A 13,918-nucleotide genomic window follows, 5' to 3' on the forward strand; every position below is an offset into this window, starting at 1 on the left:
TAATTTCTTTCAGCATTGTGTTGCAGTTTTCAGGGTACAAATGTTTCACTTCCTTGGTTAAATTTATTCCTACATATTTTAGTTTAGTTTAGTTTAGTTTAGTGAGGAAGATCGGCCCTGAGCTAACATCTGCCAGTCCTCCTCTTTTTTTGCTGAGGAAGACTGGCCCCGGGCTAACATCCACGCCCATCTTCCTCTACTTTATATGGGACGTCGCCACAGCATGGCTTAACAAGCGGTGTGTCAGTGCGCGCCCGGGATATGAACCGGTCAACCGCGGGCCGCCACACCAGAGTGCGCACACTTAACCGCTTGCGCCACCGGGCCGGCCCCGATATTTTATTTTTTTTTGATGCTGTTGTAAATGGGATTGTTTTCTTAATTTCTTTTTTGGATAGGATAGTTAGTTGTTAGTTTATAGAAATGCAACTGATTTTTGTATGTTGATTTTGTAACCTGCAGTTCTACTGAATTCATCTATTAGTTCTAACGTTTTTTTTTTGTGGGGTTTTTAGACTTTTCTACATATAAGATCATGCCATCTGTGAATAGAGATAATTTTACTTCTTCTTTTCCAGTTTGGATGCTTTTCTTTTTCTTGCCTAATTGCCTTGGCTAGGACTTCCAGTACTTTGTTGAATAGAAGTGATGAGAGTGGGCATCCTTGCCTTGTTCCTAATCTTAGAGGAAAAGCTTTCAGTTTTTCACCATTGAGTATGATGTTAGATATGAGTTTTTCATATATGGCCTTTATTACGTTCAGGTAATTTCCTTTTATTCCTAGTGTGTTGAGAGTTTTAAATCATGAAAGAGTGTTAAACTTTGTCACATGCTTTTTCTGCATGTATTGAATTGATCATGTGATTTTTATCCTTCATTTTGTTGATGTGGTGTATCTATCACTTCAACTGATTTTTATATGTTGAACCATCTTTGCACCCCAGGGATGAATTCCACTTGGTCATGGTGTGTAATCCTTTTAATGTACTGTTGAATTCTGCTTGCTACTATTTTGTTGAGGATTTTTGCATCTGTGTTAATCAGGAATATTGTTCTGTAGTTTTCTTGTAATGTCTTTGTCTGGTTTTGGTGTTAGGGTAATGCTAGCCTTGTAAAATGAGTTTAGAACTGTTCCTTCCTCTTCATTTTTTGAGAAGAGTTTGAGAAGGATAGGCGTTAATTCTTCTTCAAATGTTTGGTAGAATTCACCGGTGAAGCCATCTGCTCCTGGGCTTTTCTTTCTTGGAGGTTTTTGATTACTGATTTAATCTCGTTACAAGTTATAGATGTGTTCAAATTTTCTATTTCTTAATGATTCAGTTTCAGTAGGTTGTATGTTTCTAAGAATTTATTCATTTCTTCTAGTTTGTTGGCATATACAGTAGTCCCCCCTTATCCACGATTTTACTTTCTGTGATTTCAATTACCCATAGTCAGCTGTGGTCTGAAAATATTAAGTGGAAAATTCCAGAAATAAACAATTAATAAGTTTTAAGTTGTGCAGTGTTCTGAGTAGCGTGATGAAATCTTGCACCATCCCAATTGGGACGTGAATAATCCCTTTGTCTAGCATATCCATGCTGTCAACACTGCTTACCTATTAGTAGCCATTTTGATTATCAGATTGACTCTGGTGGTATCACAGAGCTTGTGTTCAAGTAAGCCTTATTTTGCTTCATAATGGACCCAAAGTATAAGAATAGTGATGCTGGCAATTCAGATATGCCAAAGAGAAACCATAAAGAACTTCCTTTAAGTGAAAAGGTGAAAGTTCTCGACTTAATAAGGAAAGAAAAAAATCGTATGCTGAGGTTGCTAAGATCTACGGAAACTTTTATTACAGTATATTGTTATAATTGTTCTATTTTATTATTAGTTATTGTTAATCTCTTACTATGCCTAATTTATAAATTAAACTTTGTCATTGTTATGTATGTATAGAAAAAAACATAGTACATATAGGGTTCAATACTATCCGCGGTTTCAGGCATCCACTGGGGGTCTTGGAATGTATCCCCCGTGGGTAAGAGGGGACTACTATATCTAATTTTTGGTGTATAATTGTTTATAATAGTGTCTTATGATCCTTTTATTTCTGTAGCATCAATTGTAATGTGTCCTTTCATTTCTGATTTTATTTGAGTCTTCTCTCTTTTTATCTTAGTCTAGCTAAAGGTTGGTCAATTTTGTTGATCTTTTCAAAGAACAACTAAATTTTGTTGATTTTTCTGTTCTTTATTTCATTTGTTTCTGCTCTAATCTTTATTATTTCCTTCCTTCTGCTGACTTTGAGCTCAGTTTGTTCTTTTTCTAGTTTCTTAAAGTATAAATTAGATTGTTTGAAATCTTTCTTTTTTTTTTTTTTTTTAATTTTTATTTATTTATTTTTTTTCCCCCAAAGCCCCAGTAGATAGTTGTATGTCATAGTTGCACATGCTTCTAGTTGCTGTATGTTGGACGCGGCCTCAGCATGGCCGGACCAGCGGTGCGTCAGGTGCGCGCCTGGGATCCGAACCCGGGCCGCCGGCAGCGGAGCGCGTGCACTTAAACCGCTAAGCCACGGGCCGGCCCTGAAATCTTCTTTCTTAATGTAAGCATTTATAGCTGTAAACGTCCCTCTTAGTACTACTTTTGCTGCATCCCGTACGTTTTGGTATGTTGTATTTTCATTTGTCTCAAGATATTTTTTAATTTCTCTTGATTTCTTCTTTGACCCATTAGTTGTTCAAGAGTATATTGTTTAATTTCCACATATTTGTAAATATTCCAGTTTTCTTTCTGATGTTGATTTCTAGTTTCATTCCATTGTGGTCAGAAAAGACACTTGGTGTGGTTTCTGTCTTAAATTTGTTATGACTTGTTTTGTGACCTAACCTGTGATCTGTCCTGGAGGATGAGAAGAATGTGTATTCTGCTGCTGTTGGGTGGAATGTTCTGTATATGTCTCTAAGGTCCATTTGGTCTTGCTGTTGTTTGAGTCCTTTGTTTCCTTATTGATTTTCTGTCTGGATGTTCTATCCATTATTGAAAGTGAGATATTGAAGTCTTCTACTATTATTATATTGCTGTTTATTTCTTTCTTCATTTTCTTCTTTGTATGTTTAGGTGCTCTGATGTTGGGTGCATATATATTTATAATTGTTATATCTTCTTGGTGGATTGACCCTTGTATCATTATATAATGTCTTTCTTTGTCTCTTGTGACAGTTTTTGGCTTAAAGTCTATTTTGTCTGATATAAGTATAGCCCTCTCTGCTCTCTTTTGGTTACTATTTGCATGGAATATCTTTTTCCATCCCTTCACTTTCAGCCTATGTGTGTCCTTGAATCTAAAGTGAGTCCTTCATAGACAGCATATAGTGGGATCTTGATTATTTTTTTAAAAAATCTATTCAACTACTCTTTGTCCTTTGGGGAGTTTAAAACATTTACATTTAAAGTAATTATTGATAGGGTAGGATTTACTATTGTCATCTATTAATTGTTTTCTGAGTGTCTTTTAGTTCTTTTTCCCTCTTTTCCTCTCTTGCTGTCTTCCTTTATGTTTTCTTTTATGTAGTGACATTCTTTGATTCCTTTCTCATTTTCTTTTGCATATCTTCTATAGGTATTTTCATTGTGGTTACCATGGGGCTTACATAGACAGTCTTACAGCTTTAACAGTCTGTTTTAAGCTGATAACTTAACTTCAATTACATACAAAAACTCTATTCTTTTACTTCTCCCTGGCCCCACCCCCCACCCCAGCACTTTCTTGACTCAAATAAGTCACTTTAATTTTTTGTACATAAATTTTCTTTGCTATAAAAATAGGGATAATAATGTATTCTGCTAACCCAGGGATTCTCAAAGTTTGGTTTGTATACCCATAGAGGGTCCCTGAAAGCTTTTTCAAGGGGGTCCATCTGGTCAAAACTTTTTCCACAATAATTCTAAGATGTTATTTGTCATTTTCACTATGTTGACATTTGTAATGATGGTGCAAAGGCAATTGTGGGAAAACCTGCTGGCACTGGAACAAATTATACTAGTAGTCATTGTATGCTGCCATATACTTCCAGTAAAACTAAGTGCCAGTTTTACTTAAGGATGTCTTTGGAGAAGTAGATAATTAACTTTGTTAAGTCTAAGCCCTTGAGTACATGTCTTTTTAACATGTGTGATGAAATGGAAAGTATGCAGAAGCACTTCTATGTACTGAAGTATACTAATTCTCTTAAGGAAAAGTACGTGTGTAGTTGATTGTTTTTGTGAGCTCAATTAACTGCTTTTTTAATGGAATACCATTTTTATTCAAAAGAATGACTATAGGCAAACAAAGATTAATCACACTTGGGTATTTGGCAGACATTTTCTTAGAAATGAAGTGAGCTTTTCATTTCAAGGAAAATAACTGACAGTATTTGTTGCCCAATGGTAAAATTTAAGCTTTCAAGTGAAAATTAGAATGTTGGAAAACTTGTATTCGCCACCACGTGCTTTGACAACTTTAAAGAGTGTTCTGATAAGATCATTGGTGATATTGGGGTGGCCCCGTGGCTTAGCGGTTAAGTGCACGCGCTCCGCTACTGGCGGCCCGGGTTCGGATCCCAGGCGCTCACCGACGCACCACTTCTCCGGCCATGCTGAGGCCGCGTCCCACGTACAGCAACTAGAAGGATGTACAGCTATGACATACAACTATCTACTGGGGCTTTGGGGGGGAAATAAATAAATAAATAAAATTATAGATCATTGGTGATATTAATGATGTGATTTCTTTGTTTACACTATATGAGGCAATGTATCAACATTTGGAAGATCTGCATAAGCAGTGAACCAGCATTTTCCAAAATATTCGAAAATATATGATGTTATAAAATCATTCATTGAGTAAAAGATCCATTAAACATGGGAAATAGACCAGTGGATTTTGATGTAGCAGAATACAGCAAGTTCATTGATATGGTTTCAGATTCTACATTCTAACTAACGTTTAGGAAACTACCACTTGTCAAATTTTGGTGTAGTATCGAAGAATATATCCACAGTTATCTCAAAAAACTATTAAAATACTCCTTTTCCCAACTACATATCTCTGAGGCCAGATTTTCTTAATATATGTATAAAAGAAAACCATTTCTCTATTCACAACACTTCTGACGCCACATGTGTGGGTTTCCCCACACCGATCAATTCTCCAGTTCTCTGTGGACAGTAATTGGGTGTTCTATAGTTTAATTCATTCTGACACCAGCTACCTGGAGTTAGCGCAGATCCCACAGGTTAAAGACTCAGTCTCACAAGACTGCCCTCCACTTAAGATGCCAGTTGCAAGTCCCAAGTTGACACCTGTATAACTCAGGGGTTCCAATAACCCCTTTCTCGTGTTCAGTAATTTACTATAGTGGCTCACAGAACTCAGGGAGACACTTTACTTATGTTTACTGTTTTATTTTAAAGGATATTGTAAAGGATACAAATGAACAGCTAGATGAAGAGGTACTTAGGGCAAGGTTCAGAAGGGTCCCAAGTGCAGGAGTTTCTGTTTCTGTGGAGTTGGGGAATGCCACCCTTCCAGCACATGGATGCATTCACCAATCCAGAAGCTCTCTGAACCACTTCATTTAGGGTTTTTATGGTTCCGTTACGTGGACATGATTGATTAAGTCATTGGTCATTGGTGATTAACTTGATGATCCCTAGCCCCTCTCCCCTACCCTGCGGTTGGGGAGTGAGGATGAAATTTCCAACGCTGTAATTGCATGGTTGGTTCCTTTGGCAACCAGTTCCATTCTGCAGGAGTCGCCTCATTACTGTAAACTTTCCTATGGTTGAAAGGGGCTTGTCATGAATTAAAAAAAGATGCTCCTCTCGCCCCTACCACTCACGAAATTCCAAAGGCTTTAGAAGCTCTGTGCCAGGAACCAGGGTGAAGACCATATATGTATTTCTTATTATATCACAATATCAAAATATACTTCAACCAAAACAAAATAACACAACAGATTGAATGCCAAAGCAGGTATTCTGAGAATCCAACAGTTTGCTATCAAGATAAACAAAGAGAGTTGCAAAAATGTGAAGCAGTGCCTTCTCACTAATTTTTTCAGTTTGGAAAATAGTTTTTTTTCTTAAAAAATGTTTATGCTAACTTCTAACAGATTTAGTATTGTTAATTTTAACTGAATCAATAATTTTTTCTCATTTTTAATTTCTAATACCTTAATATCTAATACCATATAAACAACGGCTTTTTAGAGCCCTCAGTAATTTTTAAGATTGCAAATAAGTCCTGAGACAAAAAGTTTGAGATTTATTGTTTTAACCTTCCAGGGTTATTGAAGGTCAAATGAAAGTATTCTTGGATGTGAAATCATTTTGTAAAATATTTCAATTGTACATTTATAAATAATCTTTGAGTTCCTGCTGTTACATTTGCTGTGCCAGTCCTTCAAGTTGGGACTTTGGAGAAGAGACATGGAAAGAGGACATGCATAAATCATTGCTGTTAAGGAGCTTGTTAGCTTAGATGAAGAGTAGAGGGGGAGATTCACATATAACTCCTCTGTTCCGCAGACCAAAGAGTGAAAAGACAGCATTATGATGGAGGCTTGTTTTGTCCTGGATATACTTACATATATATTTACATTTGTGATAAATATTTTTATTTGTAAAATATATATATTTGTGCATGTGTGCACATACGTGTGTGCTTGAGCACACAGCAAACAAAAACTGTGCTATTCATGAATAGAGTCCATTACTGGTCCAAGTTGCTCTTTGATTTTTGAGTTGTTCCCTTCTGCCCTTGCAGGTATAGAACAAGATGCAGTGAATACTTTTACCAAATATATATCTCCAGATGCTGCTAAGCCAATACCAATTACAGAAGCAATGAGAAATGACATCATAGGTAAGTAGTGCTTGAAGCTATGGCAAAGAAAAAAATGCCTATTTTTGGTTATTGATTAAGAGAATTTTTTATGAACATGGAATTCAACATATCTCTTCCTAGTCTGTTTTTCAGAGTACTTTATTATGTCTGATTGTAGCTCACTTGAAAACTTTCTCTCTTATATATTGGACCCAAATTCTTAGACTTTGACTTGAATAACAATGTGAGCAAGAACAATAGTACACATTTATTGAGAACTTACTGTATCCCAGACAATATTCTAAGCACTTTCCCTGGATAAACTCATTTAATCTTCTAAAAAACCTTGCAGCATAAATATAGTTATTATTTTATAAATGAGGGAACTGAAGCAAAGAGAGGGTAAATAATTTGCCCGAGGTAATAAGTCAGCTCAGTGGCACTAACAACAAGTACTGAGTCACATGAATATATTTCTCTCTGGGTCATAGTAAAAAAAATGTTTGAAAGCTTTTCCTATGTTGTATCAGAAGGACCTTAGGTACACCTGTATTCACAGATAAAAATGGTTCATTTATTCATTGAACAAATATTTATGGTATTTTCATCAAGTCCTAGTACTCAATTTTGTATTTTTATTACAAAAATTTAGTATTTTTGATTTATGAAATGAAGCATGTTATTCTACTCTTTGCAGATTCTTCCCAGCTTGGGGCTCTTTTAGTCTTTCCCACAGGTATTTGCACTCCCTCGTTATTGGAGACAGCAAAATCCCTTCTAGTCTCAGCTATGGTTCCTAAATTGGCCCACCATAGTTTCCAGTGAACGACTGTTGGCTATTGGCGGGTCTGTCCGATTGTTTTCTTTCTCTCACACAGACACCTAAAACACTTAGGTCTTGTGGCCATTGTTGGTTTGTCCCCATCTGCTTGTATTTTGGAGTTTTCACCCAGTTTTGTCGCAAATGTTGTCACAGGATTTTGGTTTTTCTATGTAGTTCCTCTGTCTATTTTTATGTTAGGATCTGTTGCTACCGCCTGCCAGACTTCCTTCGGCCAACTTTTTCTAATAATTCCACTGGGGTGTCCTAACTGATTAGAATTTGGCTATTTGAGGAATTGGTTGGCTAGTAATTCTTTTGGGGATTTATTTGTACCAATTGATAACCAAACTGTCTAGGGTAGGGGAGAAAAGGAAAGAATTTTGAGCCAAATAAAACATTTAAAAATGAAATGTCACTGCAATTCTAATTTTCCTTTTCTTAAACTTTATTAGATTAATGATGTAATCCCCTTGAGGGGATAGGTCTTCTGAAAGATCGAGTTGATAATGTTTAATGATCAAGGGATCTGAGAAAGTTTCCATCTCAGTGTCTATTATCATGCATTTTATTTTTATTTTTTTTGTGAGATCAGCACTGTGCTGACATCTGCCAATCCTTCTCTTTTTTTGCTGAGGAAGACTGGCCCTGGGCTAACATCCGTGCCCATCTTCCTCCACTTTATATGGGACGCCGCCACAGCATGGCTTGCCAAGCAGTGCGTCGGTGTGCACACGGGATCCAAACTGGTGAACTTTGGGCCGCCGTGGCAGAGCGCCAGCACTTAACCGCTTGCGCCACCGGGCCGGCCCCTATTATCATGCATTTTAAAATGTTAGTTACCTATATGTCTTTAGACCAGTCACTTTTCCTCTTTGAGCCTCATTTTTCTGAACCCTGCCCTAATTATTTGTCTCCTCTTTCAGTTGGAATATTTTAATATTAGCTGTACTTTAAGTAAGTTATAGTTTGAAGACGCCTCCACTTTAGCTATTATTGTGTATCCCACCTGCCTAGTTTTGTTGTAAATGTTATCTGTGGGCTTTTGGTGTTGCTATCTAATTACTCTGTTTTTACGTGGGGATTCAGAATGACCCAAAAACTGTGCTTGCACTGTCTCCTCCATCTTCCAAAAATCCTTGAAGAGGTAGAATTTTTTGAAGATTTTGAAGGTACAGGTAACAGAATTTGCTGATGGTTTGGAAGTGAGTGGTGTGAGACGACAAAAGAAATCAAGCCTGACTTCATTTTTTAAAAATCTGAATACCTGGAAGATTTTTATAAGATGAGGAGATTGTGGGAATAATGGCTTATGGGGAAAATTAGGAGTTTGAATTTTAGACATCCAAATGGTGAATGTCAAGTAGGCAGTTGAACATCTACCTTAGAAGGTCATGAGAGAAGTCCAGGTTGGAGATGTGTGTTTGGAAGTCATCAGCATATAGATGAGTTTAGAGCCGTGAAACTGGATAAGGTTACCATGGGAGTGAGTGTAATGAGTAAAGACAGTAGGTCTAAGGACTGAGTTTTGGGGCAGGCCTACCATTTAGAAGTCTGGCAGATGAGGAAGAACTAGCAAAGGAGACTTAGAAGTAACAGCTAGTAGTGTAGGCCCTCCTACATCAACTGTTTATCAAGAAAGTAGTTTTTTCTGGAAGCCAAGTGAGAAAATGTTTCTGGGAGGAAGGGAGTGGTCAAAGGTGTTAAATCATACTGTTAGGTTAAGTAAGATGAATACTAGGAATGGAATAGATTTGGCAACCCGGTGGGCAGCTGGTCCAGTGGTCATCTTTCTTTGTGTGTGTGAGGAAGATCAGCCCTGAGCTAACATCCAGGCCAATCCTCCTCTTTTTGCTGAGGAAGACTGGCCCTGAGCTAACATCCGTGCCCATCTTCCTCCATTTTATGTGGGATGCCGCCACAGCATGGCTTGACAAGCTGCGTGTCGGTGCGCGCCCGGGATCTGAACCAGGGCCACCAGCAGCGGAGCATGCACACTTAACCGCTACGCCATGGGGCCGGTCCCAGTGGTCATCTTAATTACAGTGGACCATTAGAGACAAAAACTTAATTGGAGGAATCTTAAGAGAAATAGGAGGAGGAGTGGAGATGGCATGTATGGGCCACTCTCATGAGATATTTTGCTCTAAAGATGAGCTGGAAGGGGATGTTAAGTCAAGGGACAGTGGTTTGTGTTTGTGTTTTTGTTTTTTAAGGTGACATGTTATAAGCATGTAAGGTATATGATAGCATACAAACAAGTATATAAGTATAGTATACAAACAGTCTACATAGCTGGTGAGAATGAGGCAGTAGCAAAGGAAAAGCTGATGCAGGAGAGAGAGGGGACAATTGCTATAGGAGAAAAGTCTTGAGGAGGCAGAAGAGGATGAGATCCAGTGCTCAAATAGAGGATTGCTTAGATAGGAGCAAGGACAGTTCATCTGTAGTAACGGGAGAGAATGCCGAGTACATGGGTAGATATGTGGGTGAGTTGATAGATCTGATGGGAGGTGATGGAAATCATCTTCTAATTGCTTCTGTTTTCTTAGTGAGGTAGGAAGCAAAGTCATCAGCAAAGAGAATAGAAGAGGTATTGAGAGGTTCAAGGAGAGAGGAGAAGATGTGCCACGTATTGTCTAGGAGAGTGTGAGAGTAAATGGACCAGGAAACTGTAGTACGATCCTTGGGTTTCATTAAGGTCCCACTAAGGTCATGAACTTAAAGTGAAACCAGCCATCATGGTTGTATGGTTTTTTTCCGGACATGTTAATACCTAGCTAAACAGCTTATTGATTTGCTGCAGTTTATTTAGGCAATTCCTAATTTTAGCACATTTTATGTTTTAAAATTTCTGCCAAATAACATTTGATAACCTTTTTTACAGATAAATCTTTTCACATATCCATAATTCTTTAGAGTCCTAGAAATAGAATTGCTGATTGAAACAGTATGTTCATTTTTAAAGCTTATGCTAGAAACTGCCAAATTGCCCTCCAGAAAAAGATATACCAATTTATATTCTTATTAACACTAGTGTCAGTTTTCCCATGCCCTTGCTCAAGCATATGTATTATTAAACAATTAAACATATGAGTTATTAAAACAATTTTGTGCCAATTTACTAGACAAAAGGTGGGATGCCTCCTTTTTCTAATCTATAATTATATTGATTACTATTGAGCATGCATATCTTTTCATATTGAACATTTTATATTCTTTTTTCAATGGTCTTTTCATCACCTTTGTGCATTTATTTTTGGAACATTATTAGTTTTTAAGAGCTCTTGATATATGAATGATAATCTGTGATACATAGAGTAAACTGTCATATGTGTTGCAAATTTTTTTCCCCCAGTTTGCCTTTTTATTATGTTTTTGGGGTATTTTAACGTATAGAAGTTAATTTTATGTTGTTAAATCTTTTGATTTCTGCTTTTGCGTATATGTTTAGACCTTCCCAACCTCAAGATCAGCTGTTCACCTGTATTTTCTCTTAGTTCCATTTAAAACCTTCTAATTTATATCCCTTTACAGTTATTTCCTACTTTGATTCAAAAATGTATATAGTTTGCATTTAGTAGAAATTTAATTATCTCCCATTTCTTTTACAGCAAAGATTTGTGGAGAAGATGGACAAGTGGATCCCAACTGTTTTGTTTTGGCACAGTCCATAGTCTTTAGTGCAATGGAGCAAGAGTAAGTTACTTTCACATTTTGCATTCTTGGGAATTCGGGTTCACTGATAGGAATGGGCCTCACTCAACTAAAAACAAACTATTTTTGACGATTTAGGTATTTTGAAGGTTTATAGGATCTTATAGGCATACTCTAAGACTGTCTTGGTTAATGGTTTCTTTTAAATATCAATTATGTGAACTCTATTAAAAATAAAACAAATTTTCATTTTTAGTGTTAATATTTCCTAAGTTAAAAGAATTTTTAATTCTGAAGTCATTTGGGGGTAATCCTGACTATAGTGTAACTTTTAGAATTGGTTTATTTATTTAAACAATGCATGTCTTCAGATGGCTATCCTAATTTGTTAGTGCATGCTTTAAGCTTAATGGTTGCTATATTAGTAAATCCATGTAGAATTGTTGAAACTGCTTCCAAAGTTTTTTTTTTAGATTAATTATTGCGGCATACACTTAAAAAAAAAAACTATGTATTCGTTTAACACTTATGAAAAGGGTACTCTGTGGAAGGCACAGTTAGATATAATACCTTCCTTGAAGGAAGTTACAGCCTAATAAAAGAAACGGCATGTTCTTTGGTTACTGTAATACGAAGTAGCATGTGTTAAGTATCAGAGAGAGTTACCAAGTCATTAAGAGGTAGGAGAGATTACTTAGATTTAGAGGAATCAGGAATGACACCTTGGGAAGGGAGGTAGCGTTGACCTAGGCTTTCAAGATACAATAGGCACAGTATGGAAAGAGTGTATTTTTCCCATTTAAGCTCTTTCCTTGGTCATTCCCTCAAATTTTCCCTTTTTGTCCGTGTGCAGGCACTTTAGTGAGTTTCTGCGAAGTCACCATTTCTGTAAATACCAGATTGAAGTGCTGACCAGTGGAACTGTTTACCTGGCTGACATTCTCTTCTGTGAGTCAGCTCTCTTTTATTTCTCTGAGGTAAAGTCTGCATTTCCTTTCACACTCTATTAGAGCATTCCAGCCTCTAAACTATAAATGCTGGGGCCCTGTCTGTAACATAGAAGAGACAAATCATTTTCGAAAAGATCAATTGGATTTAAATAATTTAATTATTGTTTTAAGTTATGTATAATGACGAGTACTTTAATGGCATGTTAGATTAAAGAGAACATGAAATCAGTGTAAAATAACTCTAATTTGGAAAAACCTAGTTAAACCTCTGCTTATAAAAAAATGCATATTTTTAATTATTTGGGGCTGTTTTAAAACCACAGAATTTGATACTTGATTCCAGTGCACAAATATTTGCAGACCGGACTTCAGAAGAGAGAAAGAAAAGCAGTATATTTTTTGCTACTATCATTGCTTTTACTTTAGCCACTTGATGAGATTGCCCAGTGAAGTATTTGCAACAAGCAAGAGTATGTTAAATCTCTTTGAGGCATACAGTTTAGTATAATGATGTTTGTTAGGCTTCAGCAGATGAAATTCTTTTGTTGCAAAGCAAATGACTATTAAGTAGAGATAAGAGGATTCCTAGTCTCGCAAAGCAGTAAGTTAGATACGTACTTGCATTCTGCCTCTTCACAAGAATACATTTGTTTGGTTGATTTGTTTTTTCACTCCCTCTCTTTGCCATAAGTTTGAGTCAGCATTTGTTCAGCTTGATATGGTCGCATGGAATGATGGAAATGATCAGGTATAAAAGATTTGGTCTGATTACTTTACTCTTTATATGTTTGCCAGCGAGGAACGACTAATCCATCTTTACTGTAATTTTTACTCCAGTTCACTAAAGTTTGCATCCAACTATGTGGTGGTTGTTTTTTTGTTAGTTTTTTTTCCCTAAAAGAATATTTTTAAACTTTTCAATCTCAAAAGACTGTAAGTTGCTGACTGCCATTAACTGAACAAGTGGATCCTTTTGTTTGTTTGTTTGTTTTGTTTTTTGCTGATGTCCTGTATTTTAATAGTTGGGGCTTATAGATTAGAGATGGTGAAGAAATCTTTTTATGGTCTTATTTTCCTCTTTTGTATTTTTCCTTTCTAGTACATGGAAAAAGAGGATGCAGTGAATATCTTACAGTTCTGGTTGGCAGCAGATAACTTCCAGTCTCAGCTTGCTGCCAAAAAGGGCCAGTATGATGGACAGGAGGCACAGAATGATGCCATGATTTTATATGACAAGTGAGTTTTATTGATAGAAGTATTCAGCATTCAGCAGATATTTATTATTTGATATGTACTTTGGAAATAAAGATGAATAAACTCATTCTCTGCCAAGGAGCTCACAGGGAGCAGCGTAAAAGCTGCTTTTCATATGGTGTGTGTGAAGTTTTGGGGGTTCTTAGAACAAAAGTTTCTCTTGGGGAAAGGGGAGGTTTGTGTGTGGCAAGCAGGACAATGATGGTAGAGTTCAGGGAGGGTTTCACAGAAGAAAGATCTGAATTGGATCCTGAAGAGTTAATTGAATTTTGCTAGCCAGAGAAGATGGGAAAGAATATTCTAGGCAGAAGCATTGGCACAAGCAAAGTGATAGAACCGGGAATGTGGCACTTGCAAGAAACTTGAATTTGGGTAATTGAA

The 13,918-nt window shown here is 36.7% G+C and overlaps 1 protein-coding gene across 3 annotated transcripts in view; it reads left to right on the forward strand.

Annotated features, from left to right (window-relative positions):
• The window catches only part of AKAP10 (A-kinase anchoring protein 10), an 88,278-nt gene that overhangs the window by 38,668 nt on the left and 35,692 nt on the right, over positions 1–13,918 (forward strand). For all 3 annotated transcript variants that reach the window (XM_058559643.1, XM_058559642.1, XM_058559644.1), the window contains 4 exons: positions 6,797–6,895; positions 11,291–11,375; positions 12,187–12,310; positions 13,383–13,519. In XM_058559643.1, coding sequence (XP_058415626.1) covers positions 6,797–6,895; positions 11,291–11,375; positions 12,187–12,310; positions 13,383–13,519 — 445 coding nt within the window. The remainder of the gene's footprint in view (positions 1–6,796; positions 6,896–11,290; positions 11,376–12,186; positions 12,311–13,382; positions 13,520–13,918) is intronic.

The sequence above is a fragment of the Diceros bicornis genome, chromosome 18 (genome assembly GCF_020826845.1).
Source record: "Diceros bicornis minor isolate mBicDic1 chromosome 18, mDicBic1.mat.cur, whole genome shotgun sequence".
Taxonomy (NCBI): domain Eukaryota; kingdom Metazoa; phylum Chordata; class Mammalia; order Perissodactyla; family Rhinocerotidae; genus Diceros; species Diceros bicornis.